The sequence below is a fragment of the Taudactylus pleione genome, unplaced genomic scaffold (assembly GCF_031769625.1).
Source record: "Taudactylus pleione unplaced genomic scaffold, aTauple2 ptg000198l, whole genome shotgun sequence".
In the NCBI taxonomy this organism is placed as follows: Eukaryota; Metazoa; Chordata; class Amphibia; order Anura; family Myobatrachidae; genus Taudactylus; species Taudactylus pleione.
This window is the reverse complement of record NW_028284600.1, coordinates 12,314,895-12,338,500: the sequence shown is the minus strand read 5'-3', so window position 1 is coordinate 12,338,500 and position 23,606 is coordinate 12,314,895. Positions and strand designations below refer to the sequence as shown.

The window sequence follows — 23,606 nt, the reverse complement described above, 5'->3', positions numbered from 1 at the left end:
CATGTTAATGCACAAACAACATCTCCTAGAGCCAATCAAGACACATTAGACTTTGCCAAGTTTCCTGCTCGCCGTGAGTTGGTCACAAACGGACTCTCAAAGTTCAATGATCGCCCTGAGAGCTTCAGAGCCTGGCAATCTTCTTTCCAAAATGTATTCAGAGGGTTAGGCCTTTCACATAGCGATGAGATAGACCTTTTAATTAAATGGCTTGGGAATGAATCCGCTGAACATGCTAGAAGGTTAAGAGTGATCAATATTAACCACCCTGAGAATGGCCTTAAAAAGATCTGGGATAGATTAAATGAGTGCTACGGCTCACCAGAGATAATAGAAAGTGCACTATTCAAAAGAATTGATGATTTCCCTAGGTTACCTAACAAAAGCTATCAGAGACTGAGAGAATTAAGTAACTTACTAATGGACCTTCAAGTAGCCAAGTGTGAGGGAGACTTACCAGGACTTGCCTTCCTCGACACAGCCAGAGGCATTAACCCTATAGTGCAAAAGCTACCTTACAATCTGCAGAGGCAATAGCTCACCCATGGTTCCAAATATAAGCAGCGGCACAACGTACCATTCCCACCATTCTCTGTTTTTGTGGACTTTGTGCACCAACAAGCTAAGACCAGGAATGATCCTAGTTTTCCCTTTACCCTGACTAGCTCAACCCCTATTCTACCTAACCCCCACAAAATGTCAGTCGCAGTTCACAAGACTAATGTGCATTATACAGATTCTTCCCACAGGTCTACCTATTCTACTCATCAAGAGGACAAAGATAAAGATCCTGCCAAGCAGTGTCCCCTGCATAACAAACCGCATCCTCTCCTGAAATGCAGAGCCTTCAGAGAAAAGTCCCTGGAGAACCGAAAAGCATTCCTAAGAGAAAATGGTATCTGCTACAAGTGCTGCTTTTCAACAACCCACCTTGCCAAGGATTGTAAGGTTAGTGTTAACTGCATAGAATGTCACAGCACAGAACACAACACAGCTCTACACCCTGGACCTTCCCCATTGACTTTACAACACAGTTATGGTGACACAGAGCATGGCGGGGAGCTCAGTGTGGAGCAAAGAGACACTACTGCAGTCATACCAGAAATAACTTCACAATGTACTGAAGTCTGCAAAGACACTATTGGTGGCAGATCTTGCTCCAAAATCTGTTTAGTCAGAGTCTACCCTAACGGCCAACCAGAGAGCGCCGTCAAACTTTATGCAATCCTAGATGATCAAAGTAACAAGTCCCTAGCCAGATCAACCTTCTTTGAGACCATTAATATCAAAGGACCCAGCACTGCATACTCCTTAAGGACTTGTGCAGGGAGTTTTGAGACAATGGGGAGGAGAGCAATCGGCTATCAAGTTGAGTCCTTAGACAGAAAGACATGCCTTCCCTTACCCACTATCACTGAATGCAATGAGATCCCTGATAATAGGTCTGAAATCCCTACACCAGATGTAGCTATCCATCATGCACATTTGAAACGTATAGCACATCTGATACCAGAACTGGACCCACTAGCCCAGATAATTCTACTCATTGGGAGAGATATCTTACGAGTCCACAAAGCCAGAAGTCAGGTTAATGGTCCACACAATGCTCCTTATGCTCAAAGATTAGACCTAGGATGGGTCATAATAGGAGAAGTACGTCTTGGAAATGTGCATAAACCAGCTACCGTCAACAGCATGCTTACCTGTACTTTAGAAAATGGGCGTCCGTCTCTATTTCAACTATGTCACAATCACTTCCTCATAAAGGAACTACCACACTGCACTGTCATAGACTCTCCTAGTGACAACCACATCTGTGACAGCTACCAAGAACATTTGGGGTGCACAGTCTTCCAAAGAACAAAAAGGGATGACCAAGTCGCAATGTCCATAGAGGACAATCTATTCCTGGAAATAATGAAAAAGGGACTAGTCAAAGATGATACAGCTGGGTTGCACCTCTACCCTTTAAAACACACAGAAGGCGCCTACCTAACAACAGAGAACAAGTATTTAAACGCTTCTCTTCACTAAAACGCAACTTCCACAGGAAGCCAGAAATGAAAGATCACTTCTCTTTCATGGACAAAATATTTGAGAACGGTTATGCTGAGATAGCTCCCATTCTTAAAGACACAGATGAATGCTGGTACTTACCAATGTTTGGAGTATACCACCCAAAGTAACCAAGTCAGATAAGAGTCATGTTTGATTCCAGTGCCAAGTTCGAAGGCATCTCCTTAAATGATGTTCTCCTGACAGGACCAGACCTTAACAACAAACTCCTTGGAGTACTCATACATATCCGTAAGGACTCTATTGCCTTCACAGCTGACATTCAACACATGTTTCATTGCTTCCTCGTGAGGGAAAGTGACAGGAATTTCCTAAGATTCCTTTGGCTCAGAGACAATGACCCCTCTAAAGATATTGCAGAGTACCACATGAGGGTACACATCTTTGGTAACAGCCCTTCCCCTGCAGTTGCCAGCTACGGACTCAGACGTTCAGCTCAAAAGGGCGAGCTAGAGTATGGTTCTGATGTTAGACAACTTGTGGAAACAGATTTCTATGTAAATGACCATTTAAAATCTATGCCAACGGATGAGACAGCAATCGGCCTCCTCAAGAGAGTTCAGGAAATGCTTGCCTGCTCTAATCTCAGGGTTTACAGAATAGCTTCCAACAGCAAAAGAGTGATGGAAGCCTTCCCTTCTCAAGATCATACTAGTGACTTAAGGGATTTAGATTTAGGAACTGAGGGCCTGATTCAGATCCACTCGCAAGTGCATTGCGCTCACAAGTGGGTCGATGGTGGTCCAGTGCGCACGCGCGAGCCCTGGAGCGAGCGCAAAAAATGCTCCAGGACTCACTACAAAAGGGGTGGCTGTCGATGTTGGTCATCAGCTCGCCCCGTTTTGTAGGCGTGGCGGGGGGTGGCTTCACAAACGGAGGCGTTCCCATGCAAACGCCTGCCGTTTGTGGGCGGCCCTACTGACATCACCAGTGATGTCAGTGAGAGAGCTTCCAGCTCTATTTGAGCCAGAAGCTCTCTGGGGCTTGCGGCCACGAGACCCTACCACAAGGGTCTTGTCGCAAGGCCAATGGGTTACCACCCACAGCTATTGCGAGCGGCCATGATGATGGTCGCGATGGTCATCATCATCATGGCCGCTCGCAATAGCTGTGGGTGGTAACCCACAGCTATGCGAGCGGCCAAGAGGCCGCAACTAAAAAAACCTGCACCTGCCCTGATTCAGAGCGAGCGCTCGCTTTTCGCGAGCGCCTCTGAATCAGGCCCTGATGATGTGAGTGACCATCGGGCTTGCGACGAGACCCTCGTGGTAGGATCTCGTAGCCGCAAGCCCCAGAGAGCTTCTGGCTCAAATAGAGCCGGTGCTGGTTCTGAAATTTTCAGGGGACCCCCTACTCGTTTTGTCCCCTGATTTTTCAGAACCAGGACTAGCTCAACAAAGCCCTGTGCTGGTTCTTAATATACAGGGGCCCTCTACGCATTTTGGCCCCTGTATTTTTAGAACTAGAACAGGCTTTATAAAGCCCGGGGTTGGTTATGCTTTTGGGGAGGGGGTGCACGTTTTGTTTTTTAAACACACACAGAAGCCATCACGGATCTCACTAATCTGTGATGGCTTCTCTAAAACTCGCACCTTTTAATGCTACTCGCATTAAAAGGTGTCAGTTTACATAGACCTAAACTCGCAAATGCAGTAACCTCGAGCTGAAAAGTTTGCAGGCTACTGAACTTGCGAGTTTCAGTACAAACTCGCACTGAGTTTGTACTGTTACTAAAACTGACACCCTATTACATTTGGCCCTATGTGTATTTTCTGACGCTTCAATCCAAGCAATTGCCACTGTTGCATATCTTAAAACTGTGGATATTAGAGGCCAGTGTCATATTGGGTTTTTCATGGGCAAAGTGAAGTTAGCACCACTTCCAGAGCATACCATACCCAGGCTAGAACTTTGTGCTGCAGTGCTAGCTGTGACAACGATCCATACAATGATCTCACATTGTCAACTTGAGCCACACAGATTCCAAAGATTCTCAACTTGGAAATCACTTCTTGGAGCAATTACCTGCCTAACTCATACAGCCCGTTCATTTAAACGTGCCACATTTCTAAGAGTGACTGAATGTATAGGTTGGCATCACTGCCAAAATATTTACGCAACCAAAGAATTACAAATTCACTCAAACATCAACACTAAAGGTGTAGAGAGATACCTCAGTGAGCAAAGTTGTACATGGACTTTCAACCCGCCTCATTCTTCTCACATGGGAGGTACATGGGAAAGGATGATTGGCATCATAAGCAGAATCCTTGATTCCATATTCCTACAAGTAGGTACTGCAAGACTTACTCACGAGAGTTTAACAACTTTCATGGCTGTAGGCTCAGCTATCGTCAATGCTAGACCTTTGACTTCAGTTTCTAATGACCCAGAAGATCCACTTCTACTTACTCCTGTTACTCTTCTTACTCAGAAGACCGGGACTATCTATGCTCCTTCTGGAGAGTTCACCAACAAAGACTTATTCAAACGACAATGGAAGCAAGTTCAAAGCTTAGCAAACAGCTTTTGGGACAGTTGGAAAAGACAATATATCTCTACCCTGCAGCCAAGGACCAAGTGGCAAGTTGCCAAACCCAACCTAAAACCTGGTGACACTGTGCTTGCAGAGATTGTCAGTCACAACGTAACGAGTGGTCTTTGAGTATTGTCACCAAGACGTTCCCGAGCAAGGATGGGAAAGTTCGTAAGGTCGAAGTCAAGATCTGTAAGCAAGGAGTTGTTTCTCAGAAAAGTGTCTGAACTGTTTTTACTGTTACCTACTTAGAGTTTAAGTTTGTGGTATCAACGATACCAGATGGGGAGTGTCATGCCTTCAGCATAGGGTTTGTTATGTTGCACTAATTCACATTAGCAGCCCCACCTAGTGGTCAGGACAGCAGCAGTTTAAATCTGATCCATTTTGACCTTCTTAGTATTCCATAGCAGTCTAGCAATGCATTCTGGGCTAAATGAGCTGTAAGGAGCCATTTTCCTTTTCACATGGTCCCAGACAGTCATCATTACATATGCTCAACCTGGTACAGCATCTGATGGTGAGTTCTAAGCTTCAACTGTGCCATAGATCTGCTTAGCCAGTTATGTTATGCATGTCAGCTGTACTATGTGACATTGCAGCCTGTACTTTGCATACTGTATGTTTCATGTTGTTTGCATATCCCATGTTATGTATATGTTTGCCTTGCATTCCCATGTACATATAGTAATCGCTTTTTATTGTTTGTTTACAGTTTTACCACATCACTTGTCATCACTTATCATCATTATCATCGCACACATGCGCACACACGTGCACACTTGTTTGTACGCATCGATCTGTGTACATCCACGCAAGTTCCTCTATCGAATAATAAACTCAGTTCTTCAGATCACATCTGACTGGATTATTGGAAGATAGAGAATTGGTTATGCTGGCTGCTCCAAATTTGTCAGACACTTAGTGCGGGGCAGTACAATAGCCCCAGTCTGGATTGGGATACGCTGCTGGCTGACATAGACCTGCACAGTTTTGCCCGAGATCAACAAAACGATGCTGCCCTCGGGAATGTCATGGCTAGTGTCATAGAAGTTAATGGCATCGTTTAAAACTGCCTACCCATTGCAGGACACTCCATATTTTGTCCTTAAAGCCGATCTACTATATAGAGTCAAAATCTAGCAAGTGAAGAAGTTTGAACAGTTGTTGGTGCCCGAGGTACATATACCACTAGTGTTGCGTGATACCTATCTTTGTGGAGGTCATGTAGGGGAAGAGAAAACACTGGAACGTATTCTTCTCCACTTCTTTTGGCCAGGAATCATGGCTGAAGTAAAAAGATACTGCCAATGGTGTCGTGTGTGACAGAAGACCAGCCCAAGGTTTCATTTGAGAGCTCCAATAGTGCCAATACCTATTGATGGGGTACCATTTGATCGCATTGCAATGGATCTCATCAGACCAGTGGAAAAATCAAAGTGGGGTAACCAGTATGTCCTGGTGATCTTGGATTACGCCACCTGCTAGCCAGAAGCGATATTCTTGCGGAATACCAAAATAACTACTATTGTCAGGGAGTTGATGCTCTTCTTTTCCTGCCTCAGGTTCCCTAAAGAAATCCTAACAGATCAGGGGACTCTGTTTATGTCCCAAGTATACCACCCACAGACGGATGGGTTGGTTGAAATATTTAACAGAACCTTAAAGTCTATGATACGCCGGGCTGTCCAGGATAATAAACAGGAGTGGGATGAAGTACTCCCTTACCTCATGTGTGTCCTGCGTGAGGTACCCCAATCCTCAACTGGGTTTAGCCCTTTTGAGCTCCTTTTTTTAGAATGCGTCCTAGACATCTTGAAAGAAGGTTGGGAACAGCAGAAAATAGAGGAACCAAATGTTGTGGAGTTTGAAGGAAAATTATATGAACTACTGTATAAAATAGGGCCCATTGTTCAATAAAAACTTATAGAGGCCCAAGCTCATCAGAAACGAGCCTACTGTATGATACCACAGCTCAGATCAGAAAGTTTAATAGGGTGGATAAAGTTCTAGTGGTGGTCCCTACACAAGAAAGTAAGTTGTTTGCCCATTGGCATGCGCCCTACGAAGTGGTGGAATCTGTAGCACCGGTAAATTACTGTGTCAGGCAGCCAGGAAGGAGACATGCAGAGCAGATATACCATGTCAACTTACTTAAACCCTGGCAAGAAGAAAGTCCGGACCCTGTACTTCTCATTAGACTGCTCAGATGTCACACTGGCTCTTTGAGAGATACGTTGTCCACGGAGTGGCAGGGAAAAGTACATACCCTGCGTCTGCAAGAAAATAACTGAAGGGTGTTGTCTATCTCGAAAGAAGATGTGCGCTTCCCCAAGCTTGGAAAATCGAAAGGGGGGGATGTGTGATGACAGGGGTTGTCTCTCACCTGAATTGTCCACATGCCTGTGGGATCAGCCCCCTCCAAGGGAGGCTGGAGTGAAGCCTGTGTGTTTTGAATTAGAAGTGGAGGTATGGAATTCCAGGTTGTCACAGTGGGAGATTAAAACAAGACTGGCACATTCTGCAGCTGCAATAGAATATGGAACTCCAGGTGTTCTGGGTTGCACAGGCTCGGCTGCAACTCATCACTGAGCAGCACAGGAAGGGTTTAAAACTCTCACACACCTATTGCTCCTTGCCCTGATGCTGTCTAGTGGCCAGGTAGTAGGAATAAATACCTGTAGTGTCAGGGTCCAAGGGCCAAGCTGGGAGAGCATGGCAGTTTGTGGCTGCAAGCTACTGCTGACTACCGAGTACGAGGAGTGCTAGAATTTTGTTGGGATATGTTTAGTTGTTTATTTGTGTTATATGCCTGTGTGTGTCCAGGCCTAAGCTAATGCATGTGTTCAGTGTCTGCTGCCATTAAAGACACTGCTTTACCGAATACCTGCCTATCTGGAATCCTTATATCTATACCCCATATAACAAAATATAAATTTTGTTGCCCTTCTCCCCTGCCGGTGGCCCGGTTTGCTGCTCCCATCCCTGGTTAATAAATTATTTTAAACAAGCAATGAAATTCCATAGACAAAAAAAACTTACAGTTTCACATGTCCCATTAAGGCTTCTTAGACATGATCTGAAATTTCACAAAACCTACTGAATTTCTGCCACTCAAACTCAAAAAAGCAATGAAATTCTAATCATTAAGGCTGATGCCTTAATGGACGTGTTCCTTGCGTAATACAGATATGGTATGCCATCACACCCTGTGGTTAACTGCAGATTCAGAACTCTCACGGTGAGATTGCTGTGACTCACAAAATGGTGGAGCTGCTAATTCACAGAATTGTGTGCTCATTGGAGTACACACATGCAGTCTATGCAACTGAGGTCTGAGCAGTTATGTGGCACACACATCCCACTCAGTGCACACAATATTTCCATTCGTTCGCCACGAAAATCCCACAGGGTTCCAAAATCCTTCTCACTCCATACAGTATATCCATCTCACTCAGAATACACATTCAAACACAACAAAATGGTGGCACACAGGAGGTGCTTTGGGGGTGCAGAGGAAGAGACGGCTGCAGGGGCAGGCTTCAGGCATGCGGGGCAGTGCACAGGGGCAGCAGCAGGGGGTGCGGAGCAGTGGCAGCAGTGGGGCAGTGCACAGGGGCAGCAGAGGGAGACAGAGGTGCTCACTGGTGCTGATTGTCCCAGCCCTGAACTGCTTCTTACGACACACATAGCATTGTGCTCACGATGCGATATTGTGAACGATTTCCCTTGAACTCTCCCCAGCACTACAGAACACGATATGGTGCTTAAACAGCACAATTTGACATAAGAACTATTGTGCAAACTCTAAAGATAGCTCACTGCATGCACGGATTAATGAGATCCATGATACAAGCACCTGTGTAAAAAAAATTATTCAGAGATGCACGCACGGATCAATGCGATCTGTGCGACATGCATCTGAGAAATAAAAATCAATAAGACATAGATGCATGGACGGATCAGTTAGATCCGTCCATGCATCCCTGTAAAAGAATGAAAACGAATTTAAAAAAATGGTGTGTCCCCCGCCCTAAAGCACAACCAGCCCCAGGATTTTCGCAGCCAGTCCTGGTTGTGAAAATACAGGGGACAAAAGACATAGGGGTCCCATGTATTTGGCACAACCAGTATCAGGCTTTTCAGTACTGGTTGTCAATATACAGGGGACAAAAGATGTCGGAGTCCCCTGTATTTAGCACAAGATTGTCCCCAATTACTTATTTTGTTATTTTTTTTGCCCTGAAATTTGTCCTGCAGCACCGAGTGATAGTTCTACCCGTCCATTCCAAATTTCAGCTCAGTACGTCCAATAGCTTCTGAGATGTAGCCGCTCAAACACCAGTTCCCTATTGGAGAATTCCATTTATTCGATTCAGCCTTAATTATATATAATATTCAAGGATGAAAGATGCAATAAAGCATCTGAAACGTTGCAAACAAGTTTAAGCCTCTCTCATCATTTTTTCCTGTGGAGTGCTGCCTGTATGGAATTAATATTGTAGATGTGTTGGCTGTCAGTCAGACCCCTTGGGATTTTTTGCACCCCGGACGCTGGCCAGTTTACATGGAGTGCCGATCGCAAACCGCGCGCGCGCGCGTGTGTGTGTGTGTGTGTGTATATATATATATATATATATATACATATTCCATAGCCAAAAAACCTTACGGTTTCATATGTCCCATTAAGGCTGCTTAGACATGATCTGAAAATTTACAAAACCTATTGATTTTCTGCCACTCAAACTTCAAAAAGCAATTAAATTATGATCATTAAGGCTAATGCCTTAATAGACGTGTTCCTTGCGCAATACAGATATGGTATGCCATCACACCCTGTGGTTAACATCAGATTCAGCACTCTCACAGAATGAGATTGCTGTCACTCACAAAATGGTGGAGCTGCTAATTCACAGAATTGTGTGCTCATTGGAATACACACATGGCCGCCGCCAACCCGCCAGGGCTTTGGCGTTTTCGCCTGGCGGGCGCCAACCCGCCAGGGCTTTGACGTCTTCACCTAGTGGGCGGCAGCTGTGATAGCTCTTCTTCGTGGCTGCCGCCCACTAGGACTTCCGGGGTCTTCGCCTGACGGGTGCCAACCCGCCAGGGCTTCGGTGTCTTCGCCTAGTGGGCGGCAGCCTGTGATAGCTCTTTTTCATGGCCGCCGCCCACTAGGACTTCCGGTGTCTTCGCCCGGCGGGCGCCAACCCGCCAGGGCTTCGGCATCTTCGCCTGGCGGGCGCCAACCCGCTAGGGCTTCTGGCGTCTTCACCTGGGGGGTGGCTGCCACCTCCCCAGGTCTTCTACGGTCCTCTGCAGGTGCCGCCGCATCCAATTACATCACGAGTCGTGATTGGCTCGCGGCGGCCATCTTTGTAAATCAGAGATGGCCGCCGCGACCCAATCACGGCTCGCGACATCATCGTCAGCGGCAGCTGTGGGACCGGCGCCTGTTCGGGTGTCGGCGACGGGCCTTGATCCGAGAGGATCTAGTCCCCGTCAGCCATTCTGTCAAGTGCGGCAGCGGCGCCCATTTTAAAATTCAAAGATGGCTGCCGCGAGCCGTGATTGACTAGCGGCGGCCATCATTTTTGAAATGGGTGCCGCTGCCGTATTCGGCATAATGGCTAGCGGGTTCTGAATCCTCTCGGGTCCATGCCCATCGCCAACACTCTCACCACCGCCGGACCCTCCGCCGCCAACACCCGCGCCCCCGCCGACACCTGCATCCCCCGCCGACAACCGCGGCCCGCCGCCACCGCTGAGGTCCCCACCGCCACATCCATGTCCCCGCCGCTGCTTTGCCCGCTGCTTTGGCCGATACCGCCCGCAGACGACAGCCATCTTGCTGCTCCCAAGTGAACCCACTATGACTACAACTGCTGGAAGCTCCTACTGCGGCTGCGCAACAAGTTGAAAAGTCCTATCTTTATAATGGTGCATTCTTGAGGTAATAGTTTAAAAACTGTGACTTTCTAGTTTACCTGAACCCCAAAAGCACGTACCCTGGCACAATAGCTCCCTAATAAAACAAACCCCAAGTCTAAATTCCCCCCCTACCCTGAGTTTTGCCTTCCCAAAAATCCCCCATAGGCTACAGAAAAAGGTTCCTAATTGACAATGTCAGAAAAAAGTGACAGTTGGAGCTTTAGATTACTCCCATGTCCTCATTTTTTATGATTTTGGCCTGAAATTTGGTATGCAGCACCCAGTGACAGTTCTACCCGGCCATGCCAAATTTCAGATCCGTACCTCCAATAGCTTTTGAGGTGTAGCCCCTTGTACACCCTGCCCCCACTTCAGAATTCTCTATGGAGAAATCCATTTTTTTAGATGCAGCCTTAGATGAGCCCTTATAATACATAGGGCTCTATTTATTAACATTATTTTTACTAAAATAAAGTGAAAAAGGGTGTTTTCACACCCTTTTCACATTATTTTAGTTTCACCTGTATTTATTACAGGGCAATTGGAGTAGAATTAGTAAAATTCTACTCCAACCCCCAGTATCACTTATTTTTAGTAAAGCAGATCGCATTTCCCATAATTGTAATGGGAAATGTGATCTGTGTGCAAGTTACTAAAAATAAATTGTAAAAAAATACCGGGGGAAGCCCTGTGATAATAACGCCACCTGGAGGTGGCGTTATCCAGGGTCTCCCCCGGTTACCGGGCTCCCACTCTGCTCTAACGGGGAGAGCAGAGGCGGGAGCCGGTACCAGTAATCAGCTATGTGGTCTAAAGAGACCGCAAGCTGATTACTGTAAAAAAAAGAAAAAAAAAATTAAACATTTTTTTTCTTCACTTACCTGAATCCAGGGACCGGTGATCGGGCCTCCGGTGATGGCTCCTCTCCGGTCAGCTGGTCTCCCACAGTGCACTGGGGCCCGGTCATCAGGTGATCGGGCCCCAGTGCAGTATGGGAGATCACCTGATCGGGAAGCCCGGAGAAGACCACCGGAGGCCAGGAGGATGCAGGTAAGTGTAATGAAGGGAGGGGGGGTCGCGGGGGTCCGCGATCGCGGGGGGCGGGGCTTAGCGTCGGTGGGGGGGGTAGTAGCTGTGGTCGGTCGGTGCATGCGCGTGCTCTTAGTCGCGGTATTTTTTCCGAAAATACCGCGACTAGAGTGCGGATGGGATCCGCAGGGACAGAGCTTTATCGCAAGCTCTGTCCCTGCAAGGGATTTATAGTAAATCCCTGTGATATTACCTGAATTCGCAATGCGAATTCACTCGGTAATATCACACTACAATCCGCATTCAATATGCGGATTGTAGTAAATAGAGCCCATAGTCACTTAAAATATATACATTAACCATTATTATAAGTATATATATATATATATGTATATATATATTTATATATAATATATATATATATTTGTTTACTTACTCAGTCTCGATTGAGTTCCACAGCCAGGTTTCTGGGAAAAATTTTCGTACAGTTTCAATAATTTCATTGGAGAGAGCCATCGCCTCGGGTGCATAAGAAAAGTGCATTGGACTGGCCAAAGCCACTGGATGGTTTCCTATTGGATTAAACACATGGTACTAAATAGATTAGAGCAGTGGTTCCCAAACTGTGTGCTGTGGAACCCTGGGGTGCCTTGGGTTGGTGGTACAGTGCCAAATTAAATACATTTTATTCAGTGTGATAGGCAAAACCAGTGCTAATGGCTGCCAATCAAAGAATATGTGGACAAAAGAAGCGCAGCCCTGTCAACCACCACATAACTGAACCTAAGGGTGACATAGAAGCACAATATAATTCATTTCATTTTTTCAGAATTTCTCAATAAGATAGTTTGGGCTCAGGGGTGCTGTGGAAAAATGCTGATACTCTAGGGTGCCGTGATTCAAAAAGTTTGGAACCACTGGATTAGAGCATAAAAACATAGAAGGCTCACACAGGTCAGTAGTGTGTTTCTTATTTCCAAAATTACTCTGTGATCCTTTCTCTGGAAGGTTTCAATATCAAGGACACTTTATAATGGACTTTCTTTTAGGTCCCTATAGGTGCCCATACACATTGCGATATAGCAGCCGATCCGACGGATTGGTACAATATTGCTGCTATGTCGTACCGTGTGTGGGCATGATATCGGCGAGAGTATGCTCCCGTGGGGTCGTACATCGCTCATCCAGATCTTACGGCAGGTTCACTTGATATGGGGATGCGATGTACGATCCCATGCAGCGCTATGCGGGTGGGGGGTGCCGGCATATCGGGGCAGTCGGCCACCCGATCGCTCAGTGTGTGGGGACCGCCCAATATGTCAGCCTTTGAATCGCAGGTCGCGATGCAAGGTATGGGCAGCTTAACTTTTCACTGAAGAAAATTACCATTAGGTTAACTCCTGTATTATATCAATAATCCTCTGATATAAATGTTTGTATTTTTATTTTTTTTACTTGATAATATTTTTTTTGTTAAAAATAAAAAATATTTGTTTAGTATTCTTTGGGAACAATGCTGTTTTTTTTTTTTACATTTAAAGGTTATACTGTATATAATTAGCCAACAATTTTGCAATTTTTATTTTGCATTTGTAGTTATTACTGTGGGCATGCTATATTTTGTTGGACCTGTAAAATTTGGTATAGCAAATACTGTATTTTTTAAAATTAAACTAATATATTTTTATTATTTAAAAAAATAATAATCAGTATAGGTTTTCTTTTAAACTACTATCTCTTTTTTGTTCAAGTGGCCAATGACTAAGGTTTGGGATGCCTCTTGTTCCTAGAGTGAAGAGGTCAGTGTAATATTTATTGTTCCCTTTGAAAAAACATCTGCTAAACAATCCACCAGCTTTGTAATATATCTAGTGCTATCTTTCTATAGATCGGAGATCACTGAAGATAAAGAGCAACTCTATGCTTTAAAGATGTACAGAAACTATAGTGAATGGCAAGCTGGTGCTGAGGAGTGTCCTCACACCAATATCAAATGGGCTGTCTTCTCTATTCAGCTGCTGAAAATACTGAACTACACTGTCATTGCTGCTCAAACAGGGTGGGGGAGTAGGCGTCCTACTTTCTCATGTTGCACCTTCCGTGTCATACACCTGAGCCACCATATTTTCCTTCCCACACCCTACTCCAATTTCCCAAATATTTTATAAATATGCTGTCTGTCTCATTTCTTTCCTATTCTTTTACCCACCTAATTTCATTCAAGGCGATTTCAACGTTCCCACTGACAACTATGGGCCTGATTCATTACGGGTTGCAACTGCGATCACGCATGCAGTCTCACTGCGATGATATGCTAATCCATTGCGATCGCTATGCCATCACAGCACAACATAAGGATGCCCACCTTACCTTACACACATCCGTAATGTTTAGCAAGACTGCGAAACCATCGATAATATCGAGTACCATCGCAGCCTCACGCACACTTTCACAAAGTCAGACCTTACTCGGGAATTGCTAACCTCATCGCACGCAGTGAGCACTCAAGCTGAGTAGAGCATTACAGTGCCTAATTTTTGCATGCCCCTGCAACGGCGTTGAAACGCACTGGCATGCCTGTTTTTCGCCGACCACACCCCGTCAGCTCCAACAAAAGGCACTTCCTGTCAATCACTCTGTGATGGGTCTGTGTAGCCACTGCGATCGCAGTCCCGATCGCAGTGGCTGGTTCGCACAAGCGCACTTTGATGCATATGCATGTGCAGAATGTAACAATTGGCCGATTGAGTGCGTAATCGCACTTGCGATCCTTGCTGAATCAGGCCCTATGTTGTCTCTTCTACCACAAAATTTCTTTCATATAGTTCCTTTTTGGTTATTCCCAGTGGACTTCCTAGCCCACTCTCTAAGATGGATGCTCCCTTAATCTTGTCGTCTCCCACTTCTGATCCATTTCTAGTTTCTTCAACTTGACCTTCACTCTCTCTGTCCACAACCTCCTTTCCTTCAGCCTGATCTTACCTCGTGTGGCATGCCAGTCTCACTCATCAACCACCACACAATGTCTATTTCTATGCTCCGTTTTTCTACAAACTCAATAAACAACTCATGTACACCTCCCATCTCACTTTCTCTCTCTCCCTTCTTGACTCTCTCAAGAAGATGAATGGTTTACTTATAACAGAGTCTCAGGAAGATTTCTCCATACACATTCTCTGGTCCGGCTGTCAAACCCTGGGCAAGCAGCTCAGTAAGTGAGGAAGGGGAGGGGGGAAGGCGTTTGAGGCTATAGAGAGACCCTGGGGGGCAGGGCTGAGGCTGTAGATAGATACAGGGGGAGGACTGAGGCTATAGAGATACACAGGGGGAAGGGTTGAGGCTATAGAGAGGCACAGGGGTTGAGCTGAGGGCTACAGAGAGACATGGGAGCTCGGTTGAGACTGCTGCAGAGACACAGCGTGAGCTGAGGTTGTGGACAGACAAGGGGGGAGCTGAGGCTATAGAGAGACACAGAGGGACAGGACTTAGGCTATAGGGAGACACCAGGGTTGAGCTGTGGGCTATAGAGAGACATGGGGGTACTAGTAGGACCTATACTGCTGCCTCATGGAGGTCCTGACAAGAGGGGGAGGGCCCTCCTATCTTAAGTGCCTTGGGACTCCTGAGGGTTTAATCTGGCCCTGATCAAACTGGGTTTATTTGGCCTCACCATTCTGTTACTAATATTCAGAAAATGTTATCTATACTTCATACCCTTAGATCATCAGGGACACTGGAGCTTGCCATCGCTTTATTGCTAGATGCTGAAAAAGCATTTGATCTGATTACATGGGATCACTTATTTCAATCTTTGGCAACGTTCGGTTTCCCGAGGGACTTTATTCATATATATTGTGTACCCTTTATACATGAGCTACAACTCAGATAGTAAGTGGGGGTTACATTTCTACTGCATTTCCAATCTGCAGAGGCTATAGACAATGGTACCATCTCTCCCCTCTCCTATTTGCACTGGCCTTGGAGCCTTTGGCCATTGCCTTGCAAAAATAGAGATTGTTTTCTTGTGTTTTGATTGGCTCCATTGAAACCAAACTTGCACTTTTTGCCGGCGATATGATGCTGTTTGCTTGCTCCTGAAGAAGGTGTGGGATTCATACCACACAGAAATGCGTTGAGCTGGGAGGTGCTATTAGGATTTCCCTACCTGTTTGGATTAATTTACCTGCAATTGCCGGACCAGTTCCCATTTGGTGACGACTACTCGGATCATCTACTACCTTTGGATGGGACTCTTTGCGAGGACGCCTTGCTAATTAAGGATCCATAAGGGGTAATACAGAGTTTTCACCTATACTGGATATTAAACCAGAACAGACCATCTGTCCACACCAATGCATCTTTATATGGTGTGAGTACTTTAAAGCAGGATTTGGGGGATCACCTTTAAATATACTGATTCAGTGTGCACACTGTTTATACTCATAGACAAGTACTCATATTATATGGCCATATATATGATTTGTGTTTAGTGATTGTATATTGATATCTTGTATTACAGCATTTTAAATTTATTAAATGAATTTTCGTTGACCAAGCCGCATATGAAGAATTTTTAGAATATACTTTACATAATTTATCATACCCACATCTAGCGAGCGCAGTTATTTTCTATTTGTTATTTCTTCTATACAGGAGTCTCCCACTCTCCTTCTAACAGCTGCTATATGGTAAGCTCCACTCTTGTTGCTTTTCTTGTCCCGGCCTAAACCTGATACGTCCATTCCTATCATTACAGATTATATAACCAAAATTGTCTCGTTTGTTGGTTAAAGGGTCAAAATCACAGGTGATGCCTCTGTCTGGTCACTGCATTTAAAATATCAGCCCCATTGTGACCCAATCTTTCAAAATCTCTCCTCATTCACTCAAATATTTAGGTGTTTACATTCCTTCTATTCTAGTTGACATCTATAAATTTAATTTCCCACCCATGTTTTAAAAAGATCTCCAAGTTATTGGATACATGGGCTTATTTACCCCTGTCCTTGTTGGGTAGAGTAGCCTTACTAAAGACTGTAACTTTTCCAAAAATTTCCTATATTATCCAAATGCTCTTTCCAATTCTGACTGTAAAAATAATGATAAATTATTTATAACATTTTTATGGCAGGGAAAAAAGCCTAAAATTGCCCTTACAAAACTCTGTTTACCTAGAAGGCAGGTGGTCTGGGGATGCCTGACTTGATGGCTTTTTCTAAAGCGTTTTTTTTCCGCTATATTCTAGACTGGTTTTGGAATACAGGTATATATACTAACCGTTTACTTGAACAAGCTCTGTTCACCCCATATTCTCCTGCAGCCTTGTTACATCTTCCTTCCTCTGCTCTTCCACCATCCATTCGCACTAATATTCTTTTCATGGATACTTATCGCTCTTGGTTGGGGATCAATAAGAGATTTCACAGAAGCCATCTTGACTCTCCATACATTAATTTATGGGGCAACCCATTATTTTTGCCTGGTTTGGACAATCATTTATTTATAACATGTAGAAACAAAGGTGTTTCGGCAATACACAATGTCTTTGATCGGGGGAGGGGGGCATACAGTATGGATGTCCTTTACCTCTCTACGTGAGAAATATGCTCTTTCGCAGTCACGTTATATGTATTTACAGGCTCGACACTCTTCTATCCAATCTCTCACTATCACTGTCTCCTCTGACTCTGACCAGGACTCTCTAATTACTTTAATTCATACTATGGGCAATTCACCTTCATGTGAGGTTCTGAATTTGTTGTGGTCCCGGGGTGGTGATAGTAGCTGACACCGAAGCAGACTTAAATGAAAAAGTGGGTTTTTTAATAGGTGACTTAGAAAACATGGGAATGGCAAATGAAAAGTCCAGGTATAGCACTAAAGTGCACTTGATGGTGGTCGCTCCCAGAGTGGGTGCTACTATTAGGTAGCAACAATTATTTTGGGGTGAGCGTTTGGGCGTGGGGCCCCCCAAGGTTGCTCTGGCTGGGCCTTTTTTCAGGGCATCACCACTTAATTCATATAGATATTTTTTTATCACTTTTCTATTTGTTTGTCTATTATTTGTCATTTTAACCCCTTACCATTAACACTTATTGATTTATCTTTACACAACTATACTTTACACTTCACTTTCACCCTTTTTTCCATTACTCGTGTGATGCCCTGGGGATGGTCCTTGGCTGGATTCTTTTGGGTTCCCTGTGTCTCGGACGTAAACCCCATAATGTTAGGGACGCTGGTATAGAGGAGCCTTGACGTTTGGCCCAGCGCTTATTCATATATTTGCAAATGTATGTAAACCAATACCTCTGAATTTCTATTATCATGTAGGATTCAAGTATTTTTGTTTTTGCTGCAGTGTGCTGGAGGGAAAATCCCCTTTTTTTCTGTAGTAGCAAAACAGACAGGCAGGCAGGTAAGGCACAGGTACTCTCTCTCAGCCGCAGCTGAGAAACACGTTGCACTGGCAAAGGAAGGAAGGCTCTGGACCTTCCTAAATACTCAGTGCCGCGTTGTGACAGGCAAGATGGCGGCACCCATGCCAACGGAACGGAAACACCGCCAATACCTCACCAGGCCTAGTGACAATGTGCCCGCACAGAACCACGTGCAGCCAATGCCCCTTGCCAAACACCAGCACCCCTGCCATAGAACCCCCGCCATAACGACCTCACAGGTAATACCCAGTGACTACCATGCCGAGAAACCCTGGCTGTGACAACCTATGTTGATATCACATTCAGCCTTTCTTCAAGAGGTACATTATAGAACCTTGCAGAGAGCTTATATATCACAGGGACAGAGGAGACATATGATAACTAGCAAATCTGGGTTACATCTAAAATGTAATTGTTATGTAGCTGACTTTTTCCATACATTTTTGGTTTTAATACCATGAGGATAATATGAGAACATTAAAAGTGCAATATCCATCTGTTTTGTTGCTATTTCATGGCATGAATATCATCAGTTGTCAGAAGTTTAACTTGGTTTATACTCGGTTACTTGAGGTGAACCTTGAGGTTACATCATTGGATACATTGTAGCGGTTCCCACCTAGACTTCAATGGAGATTTCACACCATTGAAGTCTATGTAGGAGACAGGCTATGCTCGGTATCCAGATGTTTCCCCATTCTCTAGATAGAACTCTGGCCAATGTAATAGAGTGTGAGTGCTTCACTCGCACATATTACTGCCTGAGAACTCGCAAAACAATAGACCAGCTTCAGGATAGCGAGTGTATCCTGAGCAGGTCAGAGTAACACAGAAACATGCACATGAGATACATGCATGTTTCTGTGTGTACATATAAAAACACGTAAAAAAAAAAAGTCGTGCACCCCCTCCCCATATACATAACCAGCACCGGGCTATATAAAGTCTGTCCTGGTAATAAAAATACAGGGGCCAAAATGCGTGGCGGGGGCCCTGTATATTAAGTACCAGCACAGGGCTTTTCTGATCCGGTACTGGTTGTGGAAAAAATGGGACAACACGAGTAGGGGATCCCCTGTAATTTCCATAACCAGAACGGGACTCTTTCTAGCAGGGGGGTAATGACATAGCCAAGGAAAACCTTTCACTGGTCTCCCCGGCCTAAGCATTACTCCTGACCGCTAATCAGCCCAGGTTGGGGATCCCTGGGGAGGTGGGGACACCCCCCTTAAAGGGGTACCCCTCTCCCGGGCACCCCTGGCCTAGGCTGATAGCCCGTGGCTATCCCCAGCATCCCTGGCCATTGAGTGCCTGGTTGATAGTGTAAATGTGTTGTGTAAAATAGAAGTGATAATATTGTCTTTAGCTGTGGTACTACACGTCCCAGCAAGCCTCCCTCGCATGTTGGTATTTGGAGAACCACAAGTACCAGCATGCGGGGCATTATGGGCCCACTGGTACCTGTAGATTCACAGCCAAAGAAATATTTAAATAAAGGCAATAATAATATGGCACTATTAGCACAGGGAGACACGCTCATGTTTTCTGACTCAGATGGCAATTTGTGAATTGCGGGTACATGAGGTTTAGCCATTGGAAAACGATATTCAGTAAGTGTGGCTATGCAGTAGCATTGGAAGGCACTGAATGAATATTATTATTAACACAATCAAAAGTGCGGCTGCACGTGCGCACACACATGGAACGCATTGATGGCTCGCAGGACCGGAAACCAGAAGTGTGTGCGCATACTTGGTTGTCTGGAACGCACACCGGGAGTAATAAAACTCCTGTGTGATATGTTTGAGTGCCATCTGGATCACATAAAGATCACTTTGGGGGTAAGTAACTGTATGTTTACTTGTGATGCACAATGGACAGATGATGTGTTGCTGGTCTTTATTGGCCCAAAAATAAGGGGACCGAGGTCGACAGACTGAATAAGTATACTGAAATATCTATGATATGAATCTGCATAATTGCTGCTACTATATGGTTTGAATACCATGAGGATAATATGAAAACATTCTAAGTGCAATATTCATCTGCTTTGCTGCTAATTTATAGCATGAATATCATTAGCTGCCAGAAGTTTAACTTGGTTTATACTGGGTGGTGATGTAGATTTTTCATGAGATTCTGTGGAATTATTAAAAATTGTTTGTTATATTTTAAAGAGAGTGCCCTCTTGTTTGAATTTATATATATATATATATATATATATATATATATATATGTATATATATGATTTGGATGTAATTACCCTCAAATTAAATCTGAAAGTATGCAGTTAAAGCACATCTTGTTTGTTTCATTTCAAAGCCATTGTGGTGGTGAATAGAGGCCAAAATATGAAAATTCTGTCAATGTCCCAATATTTATGCACCTGACTGTATATATATATATATATATATATATATATATATATATATTTTGTTTCATATCACTCCATTTTATTTTATCTTATTATTTTCATATCCATTAGGTTTATTTTGTTTTGTATTGGTTCCTTTTTTTTTCTTTTATTATTTTTTGTCATTTTTATTGTTTGTTTGGATAAGCTTATTTGACTTGGGTCGAATCCTTATCATATGAGAATATACGTTTTGAGTCTTGCAATACCTTAGTTTCTTTATACTATGATATTATATTTTGTTTATATTTTTTGTATTTATGTGGGATATTTATAGTGTATTCTCTGATTCTTTTACATTGTTTGATAATTATTTGTAATATTTATTTTAATACCAATAAAAGCAAAATTGATAAAAAAAAGAATTATCAATAATGGTATGGGTCAGGGCCATAACTAGGGGTGTGCGAGCGATGCCACTGCACATACCGCAGAGTCCTGTGGGCGGAAACATCTCTGCCCCATGCACCCGGATCTGGCTAGCAGGGTGTCTGGATACTACAGACATGCAGACTGCAGCATATACAGCAGTGCAGTCTTAACCGGCGCTGGCGGTGCAGCCCCTTTCCCATGACGTCATGCGCTCATTGGATGTGTCTGGCACAGGGCGCTAGTCAGCTGCTATGGGTAGGTACACACTGATTATTGTTTCCTGGCAGTAAGATAGTGTTTGGTTTAAGTGGCAAATATAGTGTTAACCACAGATTCTTAGTCCCTCGGGTGTCTGATAATTCCCTGTATATAAAGTATAATTGGGTATGTCCTCTATTAGTAATATGGTTGTAATTAATGGTTTTATAATCCGGACCAATTACATCCTAGTGCAGCAGTGTACCTAATAATACCCCAGGCAGAATGTTTAATAATGATATGGCTAGATAGCCAGGTCGTGTTCAGTTTACATGGCAGTCAGTGTCAACCATAGACGCTATATAAAGTGGAAATTACACTCCTAGATATACACAGGTAATACTACAGCAAAGCTACAAAATAATTTGCCGCTGTAGTACCCAAAAAAAGGCCATGACCTCATGGGGAAGGGCCAGGGAAGAGAAAGGGGAGGCCAGGAGATGCTGGGGATAAAAGAAGAGGAAGCTACAAGTGAGAATGATAATAAACAGAAAATTGACAGGCCCAAACAGCGCCCCTTGCCCTGCGGTGCCCTGTGCCATGGCATAGGTCGCACTACCCTAGTTACGGCCCTGATAAACACCATTCTTGCGAATAAAATCTTACGGTGTATAGCTATCAGTTTAGGTGCAGACAAATTAGTCTCCTGGATAGCTACCAGGAGAGACAATAAGTACACACACACTACTAGCAGGCAAAGCCCACCTTCTGGCAATCACCCAGCTAATGCAAATCACAGGCAACCAAGAGAGCAGTGATCGGCGCAAAGCAGGTGGACGATACGCGTTTCGCTGTTGACCACTATATCGAGGCCGTGCTTTGTAGTTTCAGATAGCCAGCAAGTCTGCCCACAGCATACGGTAGAAGAAGTGGGGAAACCCTAACTCTGGCAAAAACAGGGACTTTCATTTAGTTAATACATAATCCAATTTGTATTATTACTACTTGGGTTATATGTTTAGTACTGTACATCAGTAATGACAAGTTATTCCCAACTTACTACTTATATAATCGTCGGCATATCCGCCGTAGCCGTAGGCACCTCTTCCTGTGTCACAGAGAACTGGGATTCTGATCTTAGTGTTTGTGGCAACTTTCAGACCCAGTTGCTGCAAGAACAAATACATTTGGATTTATACAGAATAGAAGGAGTTAGAGAAAGAGCAGACACTACAAAGGCACTGAGAGAAATACAACATCAATCACATAAACATAGAGGAAGGCCCAATAGATAAATAAAATGACATCTTATTATTGTCTGATGTATTCTACAAAATAAGAAGAAATTGAAAGAAAATAATGGAAATACTGTAGTTAAATGTACACCACTAAATGGTATGTACTTACTACAGTATGTTGACATTCAGAATGCAGACTCTGTAATGTCGACAGTTTCAGAATGACACAATATTGACATGTTCAAGTGTTAGGCTACAGTTAGGGTTAGGCTGCGCTTAGGGTTAGGCTGCGCTTAGGGTTAGGCTACAGTTAGGGTTAGGCTGCGCTTAGGGTTAGGCTACAGTTAGGGTTAGGCTGCGCTTAGGGTTAGGCTACAGTTAGGGTTAGGCTGTGCTTAGGGTTAGGCTACAGTTAGGATTAGGCTGCGCTTAGGGTTAGGCTACAGTTAGGATTAGGCTGCGCTTAGGGTTAGTGTTAGGCTGCGCTAAGGGTTAGCAAAAAAATTTACCCAATCAAGGGAGATTCAGGCGCTAGTAGGTGTCGTTTTCCTAAACAGATACTACAAGCTGGAGTAGTCACCTCCAGTACACAGCACAAATAAAATAGATATTCATAAAATAGCAGCACTAAATATACAAAGGATATCTTTACAGATATAACAGTCTAGGTGCAACCGTGTTGAAATTGATTAAAACAAATGTTTAATACTGTATATAAAATATTTAAAATGAAGTACATTCATATAAATTCAAGGCAGTTAAGAACTGATATTAACTATAAACTTCAGGACCCTCAGGTGGAAAGGCAATAATATATAGGGTGTATTGAAAAAACATATACGCTTGTTCCAAATCAGAACACTGGACTTGATGAAAGCAGGATGGTTAAATGTCTATAACTCCTTAAATCAGGGGGAGCATAGTCCACAAATGCTGAGGCACCGCTGGAAGAGAATGTCCCATATACAAGTGAAGACTGGAGATACTTCAGTTATAATGCTGCGTTTTGCCTGTAGTGAAGCCTCATCCACTTGTTCCGGAGATCAATTTCAGTAAGTATAGATGGTTCCAACAGAGCTCTGCTACAAGCGGGTCCAGTGCTGGTTCAAGCAGTTCCACACATGAATAAAGTGGGTTCTGGAGAAGAGTGGGGGAGAGCACATGACGCGTTTCGCTGCTATAAGCAGCTTTATCAAAGGTAACTGTTCCTCTCCCCTGTTTGGAATTATATACCCTTCTTAATGGGCAACTGATTGAACCTGTGTTCATAATCATTCAAATAAAGTGCATTTTTCAACATAAAAAACATATATATGCAATTCATCAACATATAAATAAGTATATACACTCTAGGAGCAGACTTACTTGTAGAA

General features: G+C 43.9%; 1 protein-coding gene across 1 annotated transcript in view; it reads right to left on the bottom strand.

The window, feature by feature from the left end:
- Positions 1–23,606, bottom strand: part of LOC148518869 (alpha-2-macroglobulin-like) — a 177,452-nt gene that overhangs the window by 84,267 nt on the left and 69,579 nt on the right. The window contains exons 17-18 of the mRNA XM_088476898.1: positions 22,056–22,164; positions 12,009–12,144 (exon numbers count right to left, since the gene is read on the bottom strand). Of these exons, the coding sequence (XP_088333024.1) occupies positions 12,009–12,144; positions 22,056–22,164 (245 nt within the window). The remainder of the gene's footprint in view (positions 1–12,008; positions 12,145–22,055; positions 22,165–23,606) is intronic.